At 36.0% G+C, this 21,117-nt stretch overlaps 1 protein-coding gene across 1 annotated transcript in view; it reads left to right on the forward strand.

Annotated features, from left to right (window-relative positions):
- Positions 1-21,117, forward strand: part of CCDC73 (coiled-coil domain containing 73) — a 198,234-nt gene that overhangs the window by 159,708 nt on the left and 17,409 nt on the right. Inside the window, 4 exon segments of the mRNA XM_081798391.1 lie at positions 6,615-6,743; positions 7,463-7,522; positions 8,657-8,761; positions 16,733-16,843. Of these exon segments, the coding sequence (XP_081654517.1) occupies positions 6,615-6,743; positions 7,463-7,522; positions 8,657-8,761; positions 16,733-16,843 (405 nt within the window).

A 21,117-nucleotide genomic window follows, 5' to 3' on the forward strand; every position in this document is an offset into this window, starting at 1 on the left:
CAGAGGTACAGGTCTGTGATTCAACAGTCTTACACAATTCACAGCGCTCACCATAGCACATACCCTCCCCAATGTCTATCACCCAGCCACCTCACCCCTCCCACCCCCCATCACTCCAGCAACCCTCAGTTTGTTTCCTGAGATTAAGAATTCCTCATATCAGTGAGGTCATATGATACATGTCTTTCTCTGATTGACTTATTTCACTCAGCATAATATCCTCCAGTTCCATCCACGTCGTTGCAAATGGCAAGATTTCATTCCTTTTGATGACTACATAATATTTTTTATTAAGTTTTTAATTGTAGTATAGTTAATATACAGTGTTACATTAGTTTCAGGTGTACAATATAGTGATTGAACAATTCTATACATTACTCAGGGCTCATCATGATAAGTGCACTCATAATCCCCTTCACCTATTTCACCCATCCCCCTCACCCAACTCCCTTGTGGTAATCATCAGTTACCTCGGTTTGTCTCTCTTTCTCTCTTTCTTATTTTGCCTTAAAGTCCACATATGAGTGAAGTCATATGGTATTTGTCTTTCTGTGACTCATTTTGCTTAGCATTATATTCTCTAGCTCCATCCATGTCATTGCAAATGGCAAGATTTCATTCTTTTCTATGGCTGAATAATATCCCATTGTGTATGTATGTACACACACACACACACACACACACACACACACACACACACACACCTCTTCCTTATCCATTCATCTATCAATGGGCACTTGGGCTGCTTCCATATCTTGACTCTTGTAAATAATGCTGCTTATAATGACAGGGGTGCATGTATCCCTTTCCCTTTGAATTGGTGTTTTTGTATTTTTTGGGTAAATACCCAGTAGTGCAATTACTGGATCATAGGGTAGTTCTCTTTTTAACTTTTGAGGAGCTGCCATACTGTTTTCCACAGTAGCTGCACCACTTTGCATTCCTACCAACAGTGCATGAATGTTCCATTTTCTTTACACCCTCGCCAATACTTTGTTGTTTCTTGAGTTTTTTATTTTAGCCATTCTAACAGGTGTGAGGTAACAACAGCTCATTGTAGTTTTGATTGTCATTTCACTGATAATGAGTGATGTTGAGCATCTTGTCATGTGTCTGTTGGCCATCTATATGTTGTCTTTGGAGACATGTCTGTTCATGTCTTTGCCCATTTTTAATTGGATTATTTATTTTTGAGGTGTTGAGTTTTATAAGTTCTTTATATATTTTGGATACCAACCCTTTATTGGATATGTCATTTGCAAATATCTCCCATTCCATAGGTTGCTTTATAGTTTTGTTGATTGTTTCCTTTGCTGTGCAGAAGCTTTTTATTTTGATATAGTTCTAATAGTTTATTTTTGCTTTTATTTCCCTTGCCTTGGGAGACATATCTAGAAAAATGTTGCTATGGCTGATGTCAGAGACATTACTGCCTTTGGTCTCTTCTAGGATTTTTATGTTTTCAGGTCTCATATTTAGGTCTTTAATCCATTTTGAGTTTATTTTTGCGTATGGTATAAGAAAGTGGTCCAGTTTCATTGTTATGCATGTAGTTGTTCAGATTTCCCAACACCATTTGTTGAAGAGACTGTCCTTTTCCCATTGCATATTCTTTCTTGCTTTGTCAAAGATTAATTGACCATATAATTGTGGGTTTATTTCTGGGTTTTCTATTCTGTTCCATTGATCTGTGTCTATTTTTATACCAGTAGCATGCTGTTATGATTACACAGCATTATAATATAACTTGAAATCTGGAATTGTGACACTTCGTTTTGTTTTTCTTTTTCAAGATTGCTTTAGCTATTCGAGTCTTTGTGATTCCATATAAATTTTAGAATTGTTCTCGTTCTGTGAAAAATGCTGTTGGTATTTTGATAGGGATTGCATTAAGTGTGTAGATTGCTTTGAGTATTATAGACAGTTTAACAATATTTGTTCTTCCTACCCATGAGCGTGGGATGTCTTTCCATTTCTTTATGTCCTCTTCAGTTTCTTTCATCAGTGTTTTATAGTTTTCAGAGTACAGGTCTTTCACCTCTTTGGTTAAGTTTATTCCTAGTAATTTTATTGTTTTCATAATTTCACTTTCTGCTGCTTCATTATTAGTGTATAGGAATGCAACAGATTTCTGTACACTGATTTTGTATCCTGTGACTTTCTGAATTCATTTATCAGTTCCAGTGGTTTTTGGTGGGGTCTTTCAGGTTTTCTATCTATAGTATCATGTCATCTGCAAATAGTGAAAGTTTTATTTCTTTCTTACTGATTTGGATGCCTTTTATTTCTTTTTGTTGTCTGATTGCTGGAGCTAGGTCTTCTGGTACTGTGTTAAATAAAAGTGGAGAACCTACCCAACTTTGGACTTTCTCTTACGTGGAAGAATAAATGTCCTTATTATTTGTATGGTTTTCTAATACTAGTAACCAAAGCATCCTGATACTGATGCTTTGTTTTTTTAATTACAGAATAATATGTTTTGTACAAAATAATAGATGTTTAAAATATAAAATGTGTTCATTTTATAACATCTGTATGATAGCTCACTTTTTGAGGGTCTTTTGGTACAAATTCCTTTGGCTCCCTGATTATCCTTTTTCTTCCATTCCTCCAAAGCTCTATCCTAAGGTCTCTTTCAATGAGCTCTCATATTCTGTGATTCAGTCATTCACTTCATGCAGATGACTTTATATTTCCAGCCTCACATTTCCCTTAATCTCAGTTCTATTTTTTCAACTGTCTGCAGGTCATCTCCTTTTATGACTTACTGTAATTTCAGGGTCAGCAGGGCACACATTGGATTAATTCTTCATTCTTCATATCCCTCCTTTCTCCCTCCACATCCCCCAAAATTCATGCAACCCTTCTTTCAAAGGAAATCCTCTTGCTGACTGTGGAGATGAACCATTGCTGGGACATTGAAACCTCATTTGAGGGAATTCATCACATATAGCCTTTTATAATTTGAAAAAATATGAATGAAGGACTTTTTTTTTTTTTTAATAAAACAACAACCTATGACTCAGGCATAATGATTTGGGATTTTTTGGCTTTCTTAACAGTCTCAGAACATTGTTCATCTCTTGTTTCTTGTTGTCTTAATACATTTTCATCTGTTTCATCAGTGAAGCAGACTTCCCATTTCCTTTCCATTGTCATGCTTTCTCTTCCACATTTCATGGTTTTTCTTTTCATTTCTTTTAGCTTCACCTAGACACTCTGGAATAATCTTTTTCCTTCATTCCCTTTGTCTACTCAATTATATCTTCCTTTAGAAGATCTCATATTTGCCCTTCTTCATTTCTTAATAGTATAGACATTTATCATCTCATGCCTGGATTAATAAAATAGCCCCTTAGCCAGTGTTCTTTTTTCTGTTTTTTACTCATTCTTTAAAAAAAAAAAGATGTTATTTATTTATTTGAGAGAGTGAGCAAGAGAGAGTGCACATGAGCATGAGCAGGGGGAGAGGGAGAGGAAAGGGAGCAGCAGACTCTCTGCTGAGCAGGGAGCCTGATGTGGGGCTGGATCCCGGGGCCCTGGGATCATGACCCGACCTGAAGGCATACACTTAACTGACTGAAGCACCCAGGTGCCCTTGGTTTTTCTTCATTCTTGTTGCCAAAATGACTTTACTGGGTTACTAGTTTGATGCATTGCTTCTATGTGCCTGACATGCTAGATACTTAGTATATATAGAAGGAATGGGGTAGATTGAATAGTTCTCTTTTGCCTACCAAATCAAGTCCCAAACTTCTTTCCAGGTTTATTGAGATATCATTGACATATAACATTGTGTAAGTTTAGGTGTACAACATATTGATTTAGTCCCATACTTCTTTAATTGGCTTTTCAGAGCTTCCATGGTCTGGCCCCATTCTATATCTTCAACATCATTTCCTACTGCTTCTTAAGCATCTTCTGTTCTATTTCATGCAAAGTCTTTGTTGCAGTCATCGTAATTCTTCATTATTCCTTCCTTTTTGCCTTTGCTCTCCTCCATATCCCCTCCCCACACTTTAATTCAACTTACTTGAATTAAACAGAATTCACCTTGGAATGGGTAAAAGGAAAGTTTGATGAAGAAGCTGTTTACAAAGTTAAGGGCAGGGTTCAGGGAAACCAGGAGGAGCATTGAAGCACCACAGGGATAGAAGCGGCTGGGGGATGATTATACCACGAAACCTGAGGGGGCAAGGGAAGGAAGCAGATACTGGGAACCTGGAGAGAGCTGTAGGTGCAGTGACCTTTGGTAAGGGTAGAGAGCTATTGTCATTTTGTGTCCATGTAGGGAGGAAACAGGGAAATACCTCAGTCTGTCTTCGCAGCATACTGATTTGCTGGTGCCCTCCAGAGATTGAACCCAACCAGGAGCCAGAGGGCAAGAAAAATTGTTTGCTATATCCACAGATATCAGCACACAGGGGACAGAGCAGTGTGAAGAAAGGGTGGAGAGTGAGTCAGGACAGATAAATGGAGGATATCTGGTATACTATTCATTCTTCAAGGCATACCTCCTTTGTTCAGACTTCTTTCATTATTCAGTACATGTTGATTGTTCTCTTTGTACCGGCCATTAATTTGTCTGCCTGCTTTTCTAAGAGTCGAGTCCTATCTCTTGATCCATGTGCAGTTACTTTAGCAGTTGTTTTATGCAATGCACATATCTGAAAGGGACATGTGAACTAAAACCATTAATCCTTTTTCCTGGATTTTGAACTAGGTATTGAGTGGTTTTTGTGTGGCATCTGAAGCTAGAACATGTAGAACTCTGGACGTATTGGCAGCCCTATTTTCTGCTGCTCCTTTTTCAGCTTCCTGAGTATTACACTTTTGATTTTCCACCTACCTCAGTTGACTGTACTTCTCAGCTTTCTATATTAGCTTCTTCTGTAATCCATGAGTGTTGGAGTTCTTTAGGACCCAGTCATTTGCCATCTTCTTTCTTCTAACTAATAACTCTAAGTGATTGCCCCTATTTCCATAGCTTAATATACTATTATATACTACACTATATATATAGTATATATTGTATATAGGATATATATATATATATCCTATACACTGATACTTAAGAAATACGTGTTTACTTTAGAAGAAAGAGAAAATACTAATCAGTACAATGAAGAAAATAACAATTTCCTGTAATCTATCACCCTAATGAATGAACTTTTTTCTACAAAAGAGTTTTTTGTTATTATTATTTATTCAGTTCTTACATGCAATCTTTGAAAAACTAAAGTATATTAGTACACTGTAGGTAGTACTGTCACTGTTGACTGTAGTGGATGCTGCTCCTACAGTGGTACCATTGTTGTCCATAGAAATGTATTGTTACTAGCATTGCCCCTAAAGCCTACAACAGAAGGGTTTGCAACAGTTCTTGTTCTTTGTGACACTGCTTCCTGATCCAATATCTGGGACAGGTGCATCTGATTAGCAGAATCTGGCCTCATGCTTGTAAAACTAGTATCTGGCATTTCTGGCTCCTCTGTGGACAGTGGACTTTTATAATGTAGAATTCCTCCAAAATTCAAAGGGAGTTCAGATACTGTGTAGTTAAGAACGTGAAAATCGGATTCTTGAGTATTTAATATAGTCAGTATACACAGAACAGCAGAAAAATAAATTACACACCGATTTAGAAGTTGGTATTTTAGAATTATAATGTGTTTGGATGATATCTGTTAAGCTAAGTGAACATGTAACTTCACAAATGAAGACTTCTTTTGTATCTTCCTCAATTCTAATAATCTGTAATGATGCTGGAGTTATTTTTCTGAATTACAAATTTTATGTCTTTCTCCTACTCAAAATCCTTCAATTATTAATTCCTCATTGCCTAGACGATAAAATTAAAGCTCTTTTTAGCTTGGCCTACAAATCCCTTTCAATATTTGAATCCTGTCAGATTTCTAGCCACAAACATGAATACTCTACTCCTCCCCCTCATCCATTACGTAGTAGCTCCGGCCATAATCTATTCTGTTTCCCTGAAAAGTGCCATACTCTTTCGTGTTTCTGCACGTTTGTGCACGTACAGTCTTTTTGTCTAGAATGTCTACATTTTTGTCCTCTTTGCAAGTTTATCTTTAAAGACTCAATTCAGAAACCACTTTTCCTAATAATGCCTTCTTGATGCCCTCCACCAATCTCTTTCTTTGTTTATGCTTCTATACATTCCTGTAATATAGCACTCATCACATTAGATTATGATTATTTCTCACACAAATTTTTCTTATTAGATGCTAATGAACTTGGAAATTGATAATCTTTTATTATTTTTTTTATCTCAGAAGATTTTTGTTAAATAAGTTGAAAACACCCTACTTCTGGTTGGTTAGTTCATTTGGTTAGTATCTTTTTAAGGGAAATTAGCTCTTTTTAAGGGAAAAAAATCATGCATTCTATCTCTGTAGCATTCCCACCTTGGCTAATTATCTTGCAAGGGAACTAGGGGAAATAGACCTTGATGGACCAGTAGTATTATCTTGATATGTGAAATACAGTAAATTATAATGATAGGTTTAAAATGGACTTTAAAACTGTCAGAAAATACCTTGCTTTGATGAAATGTTTATACTGAACTTACTGTTTATATTTCTTATGTTAAGGAACTAAAACAAGTTACGTCAGACTTGATAAAGTCCAAGGTCACATGTCAACATAAGATGGGAGAAGAAAACATCCATTTAATGATTAAAGAACAAAAATTTCAAGAACTTCAAGAAAGACTCAACATGGTATTTAATTAAATGTATTCATGTTTATATAATTGTTTTCATAAAACGAGAATTTCAGGTTTATAATACAAAAATGTTCCTTCTTTGTAAAGTTAATATACATAGTAAAAAAAGATATTGTGAATTATTTTTTGTTATTAGGTAATTTTTGCCATTATCGGCAGGAATTTAAGACAAAATTTGTCTATAACCATTTTGTTTCCACTTTCATATAATGTCAGGTAATCTGTGGTACAGACGTGTCTCCAGAAAAGCTTTTGGAGATGAGGAATTTTGTAATTTTTTTTTTTTTAAAAGATTTTTATTTATTTATTTGAGAGAGAGACTGAGAGAGAGAGAGCATGAGAGGGGGGAGGGTCGGGAGGGCCAGAGGGAGAAGCAGACTCCTCGCCGAGCAGGGAGCCCGATGCGGGACTCGATCCCGGGACTCCAGGATCATGACCTGAGCCGAAGGCAGTCGCTTAACCGACTGAGCCACCCAGGCGCCCGAATTTTGTAATTTTTTAACGTGAATATTTATAAATTTGCACAGCGGCTGGTGCTGGGTGTCTCGTACCACCTTCATTTCACTAGGAGCCACTGCTTCACCAGCAAATGAATGTTGGTACTCTGGGGTAGGAGAAGGGTTCCTGACTCTCCTAAACGTATTGAGCACTGAATGAAATGTAGAATTTGCTGAATTTTATATCATAACTTTAAAATTACTCAATTTTTTAAAGGAGTTGGAATTAAATAAGAAGATTAATGAAGAGATCACACATATTCAAGAAGAAAAAAAGGCAAGCAATCATAAGACATTTTGAGAGCCAGTAAATATTTTTAAAAGCAGGTATAGTGTGGGAAATAAAGAAGTTAAGTTAAATAACAAATGGAATCATGTCTAGGTCAGTTCCTGGCACATAGTAAGTACTCAGTTAGGGCCTATTGAATGGATACAAGTGTACCTTTTTAACCGGGTCTCACATATGCTCCATTAAAAAAGAAATCCAAGAAATGGGGAGATGTTCATCCAAGGGTACAAACTTCAGGTATAAGATGAGTAAGTTCCGGGAGTTTAATGAACAGCATGATGGTTTTAGTTAACAAAACTGTGTTATATATTTGAAAGTTGTTAAGAGAGTAGATCATAAATAATCTCATCACACACAAAACTGGTAATTATGTGAAGTGATAGAGATGTTAATTAATCTTATTAGGGTAATCATTTAGCACTATATATATGTATCAAATCATGTTGTACAACTTGAGTTTATAGAATATGTCAATTATATCTTAATAAAGTTGGAAAATATTACATTAAAATATTTAATGAATAAATAGAATAAAAATAAATCAGTTTTTTCCTTGATAGTTTAGACTATTGGTACCCTAGCAGATAATTATTGAAATATATGTGTGCTTAGAGCATGCATTTATAGGATGTTATACCCTCATTTGAATTTATTTGTTATTTATAATTCTTCTATTTAAAAAAGGTCTGTGAAAGAAAAGTTCTCCTGTTTCTTTTTTTTTTTTCTGCTTTTCCTCCATTTCATTCTGGATACATACTATGACATCCTAGCTCATTAGCAATATGACATTTCAGGAGTGATACATTTTCTGTTTTTAAGACAAGCCAACAAAAGTTTTGGTTTTAAATTCTTTACACTTTCCAGTAGTGTCTCATGATTTAAAAAAACTGTTAGTTATTTGAAAAACTCTTGGATATAGTACTTTGTAAGAATGTAATTATTTTGTATATCAAGTTAGTAAAATGTGGTACTAGTTTATTTCACTGTCTTATTATGGTGTTAAAATTAAACTATAAAGGTAAGTTAAGAAATTAGAAAATATAGTTTAAGAATTAATTTAGAAACATACCTACAATCTTAAAATTCTTCCAACTGATATATCATATTTATACTTTTTTAAAGGATATCATCATTTCTTTCCAGCATATGCAACAGTTACTTCAGCATCAAACTCAAGTTAGTACTGAACTGGAAGCAAAGTTGAAGGTGTTAAAAGAAAATAATCAGGTTGTATATAGTGATATAGATAGTATATTTCCATTTAAGAGCTTTACCTGTCTAGTTGCATTTATCTGCCCAACTTTATCTGAGATCATTTTGAATTTTAGGGATAAGATATGGCCTTCATCAACTTGGTATCAATGTCTAAAGTAATGAACGTATTTTTTTTTAACATTTAAGTTACTATTTAAATGTTCAATTTTATCCAGTATCTGACTTAATTTTGTAAAAGATTGGATGGGATTTTTTTTTTCTTTGTCTTAGAATTGTGACCAAGACCAAAACTGAAAATAGAAAAGAGTAGTTAGTGAATTTCCAGAAATTAAGGGCAGGTCCAAAAAAATGATTGGAGGGGGGAAGAAGTTATCGTCACTGATGTCTTGGGAGTGGGAGTTCAATAAGGGAGGCTTTTCTATTACATCCCTAGTTGGGAGGGGGAGTACATTTTCCTTCATAAGCTAAATGAAGGAGTCTTTGTGAAAATCATGTAAAGACTGGGGTACAAAAAGGGGAAAGTGCCATCTTGTTTTGTAGATGGATGCTTGAGATGCTGTAGAAACTCAAAGGTCCACTCTGGTGTTGCCAATAGAGTAAAATGTGGTAAGTTCATGTGGAAGAACTTGGCATATGTTTCTTGACGTTTGGAATTATACCAAGAACATATAGACTAGTGCACAGTTATGGTCCAGAGATTTTAAGGACAAAAGTTTTTGGATTGATATGTACCAATGGGGCTTGAAGTGTATTATCCTTGTTCTGATACTCTATGGCCCAGGAAAGGTGCAGAAGAGAGAACTTTGGTGGTTTCTAGGCTCCACATGAAGGAACATGGAGGTTAGTGGAAGGACAGAAATTGTCCTGTGTGCCACTGGCCAGGTGATGGGATGTCCAATTCAAGAGAAGGAGCTGGGCACGTGTTCCACTGGGGTGACTAGTGGAAGATATTTGTGCTCCTCTGAAGGGATTCTTGGTAATGAAGGTGAAGCTGAACATTTCTCAAGAAAACTATAGTCGCCTCCCATGTAAAGACCACTATCAGCGGAGGCCAAGGCCAACTTCCTGGGTATGTAATCAGTGCAGTTGCATGGGGACCCATACTCAGAAGGGCTTTGTGCTTCAGGCTTAACATTCTGTGTTCACTCTCTTGAAATTTTTATTAATTTTTTTTAAAGATTTTATTTATTTATTTGACAAAGAGACACAGCAAGACAGGGAACACAAGCAGGGGGAGTGGGAGAGGGAGAAGCAGGCCTCCCGTGGAGCAGGGAGCCCAACGTGGGGCTCGATCCCAGGACCCTGGGATCATGACCTGAGCTGAAGGCAGACGCTTAACGACTGAGCCACCCAGGCGCCCCGAAATTTTTATTAATTTTTGTCTCTGAATTTATGTTTTGTAAATTAAGTCTGATGGGAAAATGGAGCATGCATTAGGGGCTTAGAGCCTAAACTTTCTCTGTCTCCTGCTGCCTCGTAGGACCAGTTTTTGACTGCTGGCTTTGTTATCCTGGGCCCTGCCTGGCCTCATCCTCTTTGCATCTGCCCCACCACTGTTGTGGTCACATTGGTGGGGAAAGGTCTGTGTTCTACTGTTGTTCCTTACTTTTGGTGGAGGCCTAAATATAACAGGGAGGGTCTGGGTCCATTGCATGTGCCCTACAGCATCCTGTCTCAGGTTGGCAGTATGTTGGCACATTAGGTAGATGACTTGGCAGGGAGTCAGTCCTCAGTCCAGATACTGAGGTATATCCCTGCCTGGCAGTTGCTGTGGGTTGGGGGTTACCCATCTGCCATGGATTGGGGCAGAGGTCCCATGGGAAAGAAAGATTGACTTCCCCACCTCCAGCCAGGGCATAGTACATGGGTCTAGTAGCTTGCAGGAGGTAGAACCCCATAGCTGGTGGATCTTGCTTGTTCTGAGTTGTGTGATGAGGCCCTTAGGCATCTGTGAGGATCTGCATTTGCCCTGTGAATATCCCCCTGCCCAGGGATCCATGACATTAAATAGAAGATAAAAAACACCATGATAAGTTGACAGGGAGAGAAAGAAGGAGGGGGGGGGTGTGGTAACCATGAAGGAAGGAAAAGATTTTGTATTTTAGTACCTTTAATAGTGCGTTTTCCCTGCTTTTTTCATCTTGCATTGGGCCCCACAAATTATGCTGACTTCATCATCATTGAATGGAACCACACTTAACCTGAACAATGCAAGATTTGTCTCCTCACCATTGATGTTCTTTGACTAATCATGTAAAGAGAGTTTTGCCCTCTTCATTTCTCTTGCCTGCCCCCAATACTGTAAAACTTAGACCTGGGAGAGGGAAGAAGCATTCTGGCATCAAACTCTTCCTTCCTTTTCCCCTTTTCACCTCCTCCAGTAAGACTAGTGAAAAATTTCTCTGAAAGTCCAGGTATAAGCAAGTATCCCCCCACGTCCTTTACCCACCCTACAGATAGATGAGTGGGACTTTCTCTAATACTTTGAACCTTCTCCCAAGAAACATAGAATAGAATTTACCCAAATTCTTTATGGAGTAGCAGTTATCAGGATTGTTTTCTTGTCCATTTAAAGGAGTTGAAACAGATTTTTTAGGATGAACAAAATGTTAGTGAACAGCCAATCCCATCATTTCATTTCATGGTGAACTAGAGATCCAAAAAGTGTAAACGATATAGTTCAAGGCTTCCTAATTAATGGCAAACCCAAAATTAAATTTTTTTTAGGATTTTATTTATTTATTTGAGAGAGAGAGAGCGAGAGAGGGAACACAAGCAGGAGGAGTGGGAGAGGGAGAAGCAGGCTTCCTGCCGAGCAGGGAGCCTGATGTGGGGCTTGATCCGAGGACTCTGGGATCATGACCTGAGCTGAAGGCAGACGCTTAATGACTGAGCCATCCAGGCGCCCCCCAAAATTAAATTTTTGACCTGATTCTACTCTAACACCGTTTCTACAACACTACAATGTTATTGTATTCTTCCTAGATCGGTGAGACTGCCACCTTTGTTAGATCACTTATTCTAAAACCACGACTTTTAAATTACCCTTCACGAGCTCTAAATGCAACGTTTATGTGTTGTTGAATTCTGTGGAGTGTGCAGTAGTCACAGAGACATACAGTCACGTGTTTCTTTGAGTTAATGAAGACTCTAACTATGGTCGCAGGATCTTTTACCTCTAAGTGCCAATATCTTAGATAATCCAGATGCCTATTTAACTAGCACCATTATTATTTGAGCCTTGATAGTACATAGAGAAACTAGATTTCATATGGAAATTTCATGCAAAGTATTGACAAGAACAAGATAGAATTGTCAGCTTTTTATTTTGATAAGTAAGGACATTAAAAATAAGCAACACCATCTGTCCTCACTTTTATTTTATAAAAAAGAATATTTTAATGCCACATATTAAGGGTATAATCTCTGAATAGATACAGTCCTTTACAAGAAAAGACATTTGGTGACTTGTATAGACTTTGTTTGCCATTAACTAGTGAAATTTTGTCATGGATCAGTACTTGTTTATAGACTGGTGTTGGAGAACCACTGATATATAGTATAACAAAATATTAGTGTTGAACTGTTGCTGAAGATTATGCTGCGTAGATATCTCAAGTGTTTTTCTTGAGGAGCATTCTAATTCTACCTGTATTAAAAGGGATCATTACTCTTCATAATGGCCTACTTTTTTTCAGTGCTCTGCAATCATGCTGTCATCTGTCTCGTTTTTTTAATAGTACAGTTTGGAGCATAGAGACCTGAATTCCCATGAGAGAGAATATTTTCTACTATGATTTAATTATAGTTTAGTCTAAACGTAGTGTAGTTCTGCTGCTGTAGTCATAGTGTTTAACCAGAATAATTTACTTAGTTTGCTCCTGTAGTAATAGTATTAGCCAGGGTTAAATTACTTCGTTTTTGGTATATTAAAACATTAACAGATGATTTTATTTTGACTTGCTGCAATATTCATTTTTTTCAGAATGGTTTTTGGGTTTGTTAATCCAGATACAAATTATTTTCTGATAAAGTCTAAATTCCACGAGAACAGTAACAGTTTCATGCATGTAGCATTAAGAGCCTAAAAGAGTATTTGGCACACAGTAGGAGCTCATTAAATTTTATTAAATTAATGAATGATTAAAAATGAATAAATTCAGAATCTTTGTAAGTTCAGATATTGCCAGATCTGGGCTTCTGGTTAAACATGTTGAATTGAACCTATACATTAACTTCTATTTCCTTCTGAAACTGTAATAAAATGACATTAATAAATCCACAAGGACAAGTAAATAGAAGAAACAATAAAAATTAAGTTTTAAGTGGGAACAAAATGGAAAATTAGTAATTTACTTAGCAAATGAAAGAAAGTAGAAACTCCAGTCAAAGCTGCAGGAGTGCTCAGGAATTGCAGCATCATGTGTCTCTAGAAGTGGATGTGCAGTGGAAGCCAAGAGCTAGAAGGTCTATATAAAAAGCTAGAAGCTATCTTACCTCCCAATTCTCTTCCCTACCCTGCACAAAAAGGCACTGCCTGTCTTCTACTTGGCAGAAGATTGGAAATTTATGTTGGAGAGTTTGAGGGACAACTGAGGTTGGGAAATCCAGTAGTATTCTTGAGAGAGCTTATACCAGGGAGAGCTGTTTGTTAAAGCTGTTGTCATTTTGCGAGCTGGTTGTAAAACTAGTGGTGGCTTGAAATTGCCCTTGGTTGGAATGTTTAAAATTGACAAATGCTGGAAAAAAAATTTTTAGAGCCAATTTACCGATATGTTACTGAGAGAATTATATTGAAAACAGGGTGGAAATCTAAATACTGAAATCTGAGACCTCCCTGCTCTGTTTCCCCATTTAGAGGACAGCTAGCTTTACCACTTCCAGACAGGAGAATGAAATTTCCTCTCTGGGGAACTAACTTGCTCAGGCTGTTCCAGTGAAGTGCTCCTGGTGAAATTGCTCAACCAGATCAACCTACAGTGAAGCCCATCATTTGACAAAACTTTCAACCAGCTTTTTAATACTTCATTCTGAATATGAACATGCAGTTAAGGATCACTGGGCACTTGAAGAAAGTCTCTGCCATGCAAATCAGACAAAATGAACAGGGTAATGAAAAAAAAATTTAGAGAAACTAAGAAAATACACACTATTAAGAGAAATATATTTATTAATCCATAAAAACAAGAATTAGGAGTCTTTAGATAAAGAAACACTCAGAATTAAAGAGAAACTTTAAATATTTTAGCAGACATAAAAAGTACAGTGAAAAGTATGGAGGGTAATATTGAGATAGTCTTCTAGAAAGTAGAATCAAAAGACAAGAAGATGGAAAACAGAAGGGAAAGAATATTAGGGATTCAGCCCAAGAAGTCTAATGAGTTTCAGAGAGAACAGGGAAAATGGAAGGAGAGGAGATGACCAAAGAAATAATATGAGAATGTAACCTAGAACTGAAGAATTTGAGTTTGTTTTGCTCAAAACCAATGTATATCATTATGAAATTTTATACTAAAAGAGAAAAGATTCTAAAACTCTGTAGAAAAAAGAATTAGGTCACATATAAAGGATTAAGAATAAGAACGGCAACATAATGGCTTCAGGCTTCTCACTGGTAGTGCTGGAAGATAGAAGATAATAGAACCATGCCTTCAGTGGTTGGAGAGAGATTGATTTTTTTTTAACATTTTGTTTATTTATTTGAGAGACAGAGAAGGAGGGGGAGTAGAGGGGGAGGAAGAGGAACAAGGATACTCCTCGCTGAGTGTGGAGCCCTACATGGGGCTCAGTCTCATGACCCTGAGATCATGACCTGAGCCAAAATCAAGATTTGGAAGCTCAACTGACCAAGCCACCCAGACACCCCCAAGAAATTGATTTCTAAAGCAAAATTGTACTGTATTTAGCCAAATGAATTGTTATGTGTTGGTAGAAAAAAGATATTTTCAGACATGGAGGGCCCCAAAAAATGTGCCATCTGTGCCTCCTTTATCAAGAAGTAATGGAAGGTTTGCTTTACCAAGACAAGGGAATAAACCAGGAAAGAGGAAACAATAGGATTTAGGAACCAAGAGACCAACCGCAGAAGAGGGAAGGAAATCCTCAGAGGTCACCTGATCAGTGTAGCAAACTGAAAGAGCAATAGGTCCAAATTATAATGGAAGGATGGAAAGGCTCCAAAATGTGGAAACAGAGTATCTGAGGGGTGCCTGGGTGGCTCAGTCGTTAAGCGTCTGCCTTCGGCTTGGGTCATGATCCCGGGGTCCTGGGATGGAGCCCCGCATCGGGCTCCCTGGTCAGTGGGAAGCCTGCTTCTCCCTCTCCCACTACCCCCTGCTTGTGTTCCCTCTCTTGCTGTGTCCCTCTGTCAAATAAATAAATAAAATCTTTTTTTTTTTTTTTAAATGAGAGTATCTGATTTAGGCAGTTTCTTTTAGATGAGGATATGGGTCCGGACAGGAAATGATTGACATATCTAATATGTTTAAGAACATAATACTCTTGGTTATTTATTATTATTAAATAGATATGGTAGTATATTCTCTCACATCTCCTCTAAACTTTGATTTGTATATCTTCCAAAATATGGTGTTATCAGTATAGATACGGAATTAGTTAAAATGTTAAAATAGTAAGCATCTATTAAATAAACACATTGTAAATATTTAGAAACTGCTCTATTATTTGCCTATAAATTAAGAAGAACACATGACTTCTATAAAAATATTTACATTATCTCGAAGTAAAGGCAGGCAAAATAGGTATTCATTGCAGGCTATCAAAGTGCAATAATGTTCTTTATGTGCTAGAGGAGAATTTTAATGTTAAAACTGTAAAATGCTTTTTATTAGGTATTTCCATAATTTTACATAATTACGTCATTACGTATTGGTATTCTAGATATAATTGAGAACTCTTTAAATAGATGGAATACTATGAAGCCTTTAAAATGAGATAGATCTGTACTTCATGGTATGGAAAGTAAGGAAGAACTACTCTTTTTTTTTTTTTAAGAAAAAACAGATTGCAGAAGAACATGATATGTACGGTATGGTCTCATCTGTATTTAAAAAGATATATTTTATATACTTGTATGCTTAGAGACAATTTCTGGAAGGCTACGCAAGAAACTGTTAGAATGGTTACCTCTGGGGGAGGAGAACTGGAGAGCTGATAGAAGGACATGTTACTTTTCTTTCTGTATCCTTTGTGTGGCTTGAAATGTTTACCCTGAATGTAAATAACTTTAATAATGATAAACAAGTGAACTTAATTCCAGATGTATTAGACATGTAGGTAGAGTTCTTAACTATTTATCTTTTTACAGAAGTTTACTTGGATTATCAGCAGACATTGAAGAAACCTAGTAATATTGGTGACAATAATTTAATAACTTTAAAACCCTTGTCTTAGAAAACAGTATTTTTACTTTTAAAGGTTTTTTTTGGGGGGAGGGTGGTGTAGTGGTGATTATATTATGTTAATTTATGAAGTAATAAGTTAATATGGTAAATATTGAAGCTGTACTAAAAAAGTGTTAATTTGAAATTAAAAATTAAAATTGTATTTAAGGGTTTTCTAGCCAGTTAATTTCTAAAATAAACAGATATGGAAAAAATGTTCTGTGGTAGTTAAAATTTTGTAGTAGAGTTAGGCTGGATTATGCTACATTTCATATTTTTCAATGCTGTACTTTATATTACTTTTTCAGGACATTAAAACTTATGCAGTGAAACTGAATAATGGCAATGTTTTTATACCCTTTTATAGCCATTTCTTTTTCATAACCTCCCCCTATTTCCTGTTAGCTAAACTATAAGCACCTTTCTGTTAATTTATGAAAATTATTGTTGAGATAGCACATTATCACTGATCTGTATGGCACTTTCAGCATGTTAGAAGCAAAGGTCCAAGCAACATAAAACACATCAAAATTCATTAATGTGGTATTGATTATTTTTTGGATAATTAATTTTATTGCAGACCCTTGAAAGAGATAATGAGCTGCAAAGGGAGAAGGTAAAAGAAAATGAAGAAAAGTTCCTTAATCTTCAAAATGAGCATGAGAAAGCACTGGGAACTTGGAAAAAGCATGTAGGTTTATTAAATAATAAAATATTAAAATAATTTAAGTAGTTGTAGACATTTAAAATAACTATTAAATGCTAAGAAAATATTGCAAAAATAATATAGGAATAAAGTCAGACACATATTCTTCTTGAACTTGTATTTCCAAGAAGTAAATGCTGTTGAAAAGCTAAATTTAATAAAACTGTCTATAATGCTTTCATGCATGAAAAATCACACATTTGCATGTGTGTATATTTATAATAATATAAATATTGATATATATAATTTGAATGACTTCCCATATGTGACAAAAAATTTATCTTTTCATAGAACAATTACATAGTATTTTAGAAAATGATTAAAATAATTATATAGGTACTATTAGCTGATCTATTTAGCTTTCCTCAACAGTTTTGTTGAGCTGTATTAAAGCCATGTTTAGAACATGTATACAGTAGTTGAGTTCTGTAGTATTAACATTTTATCATAAAGAATTGATATGTTATAAACATAGCTGTTTCCTTAAGCCACATCCATTTATTTTACACTAAATTTTCATTTTAGTAAAGTAGATAATAAAAGTATGAAATGGCATAAATTAAAGTTGTAAAATATAAAGGTTCACTTTAAAGATTGGTAGACCCCAAAATTGATTATTCTATTTTAATATGTATTTTCATTTCCTTTCAATTCTTTTAAAAGAATTAATACAGTAGAAAGTCACTATGAGTTTATGAAAACTATATTTTGGGAAAGATGATATTTTGGACTATTATACTAATTATGCTATATTTTTCCTAATACTATAATAATGTAACATATTTTATACTAATATATATCCAAATACCAGTTTGATAAACATTGTCTTGTAGACAATTTTGATATAAATTGTTATATAAGTAATTCTTGAGTTTTCACTTCATTCCCAGCTAACATGTTCCCTTAATTTGTATTTTGGAGAGATCAAGTCTTCACTGATGAATTTAGTTAAGATTTGTCCAAATCTCAAAAAGTATTTTGTAGTTACTTGCATCAGAATACTAAAAAATGCTTACTCTTTATAGTTTACTATTAAGCAACAAGCATAGTAATACTCATTTTAGCTTCAGCAAATTCACATTGCATCCTAACACTTCCTTCTCATTCCCGATGTTTAAAAACCATGGAAATGGTACTGTCAGGATAAGGAAAACTGTAAAGTGAAAAGAGAATATACTGAAATGTGTCAACCATGCCAAAAAGAGATTAGTTGCACTCAGAAAATTAAAATTCATTTTTCCCTGAGACCATAGCCATGCCCCTCCCACAAGGAAAAAATCAATTGAATGAAGAAAAATATGCATTCAGTTTCACTGGTGAGGCCTCAGTCTATAAATTTATATGATATTGGTTTTGTCTTAGGATTTTTTAGCTTCTACAGTCATTTCACTTCAATATGCTTTAGCACTAAAGAGAATATAGTTAAGTAAGAAAAAGCTGAGGGTGCCTGGGTGGCTCAGTTGGTTAAGCGTCTGCCTTCAGCTCAGGTCATGATCCCAGGGTCCTGGGATTGAGTCCATCAGGCTCCCTGCTCAGTGGGGAGTCTGCTTCTCCCTCTCCCCTTGCTCCTCCCCCCTGCTCATGCTCTCTCTCTTACGCACGCTCTCTCAAATAAATAATCTTTTTTTTTTTTTTTAAAGAAAAAGCTGCTATGGTTATATGTAAGGGTTTTCTTGAATGAGAGGTCAGATCTACTCTTTAATTGTATTTCTATCTCTATGTAAGTTTTTCACCATTCTTGAGTGAAGAACAGTGAAAGTATTCCTACTGAGTTTGGATTAAGATGGGTTTTTAAAACTTAAAAAGATACAGACAAAAATAAGATGGAATCATACAAATGGCTATTTCCCCAAAAAACAGTGAAAGAGATACTGTACAAATAAAATTTTGTGAATATTTTTAGACAGTATAGTTAAAATTCATTTAAATATTACAAAACAGTGTATGTGTATCTGTTTTCATTTGACTAGTTCTATAGTAATGGGTATATATAGACAAAAAGACAATAAATGAGAATGTTCAGAAATTATTTAGAGGAGAGGGCAGGTCACAAAAGGAATTTAATTCATACCATTTATTGAGCATCTACTGTGTGTTAGGCATTATTCTAGGTACTGGATTTTGAGAGATGCCTAAAATACAAAGATCAATAAAGAGCTCACATTCAAATGAACAGATAACTATGAAATTGACTGCAATAGCATGGAGTGGTTTTATTTATTTATTTATTTTTTATTTTTTTAAAGATTTTATTTATTTATTTGACAGAGAGATAGAGAGAACAAGTAGGCAGAGAGGCAGGCAGAGGGAGAGGGAGAAGCAGGCTCCCCACTGAGCAGGGAGCCCGATGCGGGGCTCGATCCCAGGACCCCGGGATCATGACCTGAGCCGAAGGCAGCCGCTTAACTGACTGAGCCACCCAGGCGCCCCGCATGGAGTGGTTTTAGTAGTATTAACAAATTACTGTGAAAGAACAAAATAAATCTTATCATTTAGCTAAGTTGGAGAAAGTTTTAGGGAAAAGATGACACTAGTTTGGCCTCGAAAGATAAATAAGGTTTCACCAACAATATGTGCCCATTTCCTATACTTCTCTTTCCATCTTGTTGGCATTCCATTTAGTAAAGAATGGGAAGAATCATGGAGGCATGAAACTGCATTTTCAAGGGTGATGAGCAGTCTGATTTGAATAAAGCATAGGATATGTGGAATGTGACATTGGAAAATAGGTTGAGATCATCTTCCAAAAGGCTCCTTACTAAGGAAGTTGAATTTTATTTTATAAGTAATGGAAAGCCACTGAGAATATTAAAGCAGAGAAGTGACATAGTCAGATCTGAGTTTTAGAAAAATAACTCTTACAACAGTATGGAGGATGGCCTTATGGAGAGAGACCAGCAAGAATACTGTAAATAATCTAACTTTGAACCCATGAGGGTGTGAATTAGGGTAGTAGTAGTGAGAACAGAGAAGAGGAATAGATGTAAAGAACATTTAAAAGTAGAATTGTCAGGATAGTGATATTTTTTATTTATTTATTTATTTATTTATTTATTTTTAAAGATTTTATTTATTTATATGACAGAGAGAGACAGCGAGAACAGGAACACAAGCAGGGGGAGTGGGAGAGGGAGAAGCAGGCTTCCCGCGGAGCAGGGAGCCCGATGTGGGACTCGATCCCAGGACCCTGGGATCATGACCTGAGCCGAAAGCAGACGCTTAACGACTGAGCCACCCAGGCGCCCAGGATAGTGATATTTTTTATATAATAAAGATTAGAAGGAGAAAGGAGTCAAACATGACTCTGAGATTAGTATAACTAGTAGAATGATAATGTCATTAACTGACATAAGAAATGTGAAAGGAGAAGCAGATTTGGGAGATGAAAATAATGTGTTTAATTTGGAAGCTGTTGAATGTATAGAGCCTGCAGGACATCTAGCCTGAAATGCATACTATGCATTTGGAAATAAGAATCTAATCTTAGGAGAGAAGTTGGGAGATGAGATACAGATTTAAGGTTTATTAGCATAAAGATAAAATTTCAAGGTATAGTTATAATCATCTATTGAAGGAGTGGAGAACTATAGAAGAAGGCTAAAAAAAGAAAGAATAGGGTGTGTGTGTGTGTTGGGGCAGGGTGGGAGGGGGAGCCTGGTAAGAACAGTGAGAAAGGTAGGAGGATAAAGGAAGAGTAATACCATGAAAACAAAGAAAAGAGGCTGTTCCAAGAACAAGTAGTCAACATAGTCATGCTACAGAGCTGTTAAATGATATGAAACTTGGGAAAAATCCTTTTGCTAATTTGCAGGTTAAATCTGTGGGGTGAGGGGGAAATCTGTAGAACAGTGAGGGCACGAGTCAGGTTGTTAAGGAGTGATGGGAAGTTAGAATTTGAAAGTAGTCAAGTGTGGACTTTTATATTAAGGAAGTGGGAGGGGCGCCTGGTGGCTCAGTTCGTTAAGTGTCCAACTCTTGGTATCAGCTCAGTTCATGATCTCAGGGTTGTGAGATTGAGCCCCGCGTCATGCAACACTCTCAGTGGGGATTCTGCTTGAAGATTCTCTCCTTCTGCCCCTCCGCCAACCTATGGACACTCTCTCCTCTCTCTAAAATAAATCTTTAAAAAAAAAAAAAGGAGAGAGACAGTAATTGGGTCAAGGAGAAAAATGAGTTAAGGCTGTCAGAAGAGCATATTCTTTTTGTAAGGTTTGTTTGTTCTAGTTCTATTTGTAAGGCTGAAGAGAACATGCTGGTGT

The sequence above is a fragment of the Leptonychotes weddellii genome, chromosome 11 (genome assembly GCF_054177405.1).
Source record: "Leptonychotes weddellii isolate Sample4059 chromosome 11, ASM5417740v2, whole genome shotgun sequence".
Classification (NCBI taxonomy): Eukaryota; Metazoa; Chordata; class Mammalia; order Carnivora; family Phocidae; genus Leptonychotes; species Leptonychotes weddellii.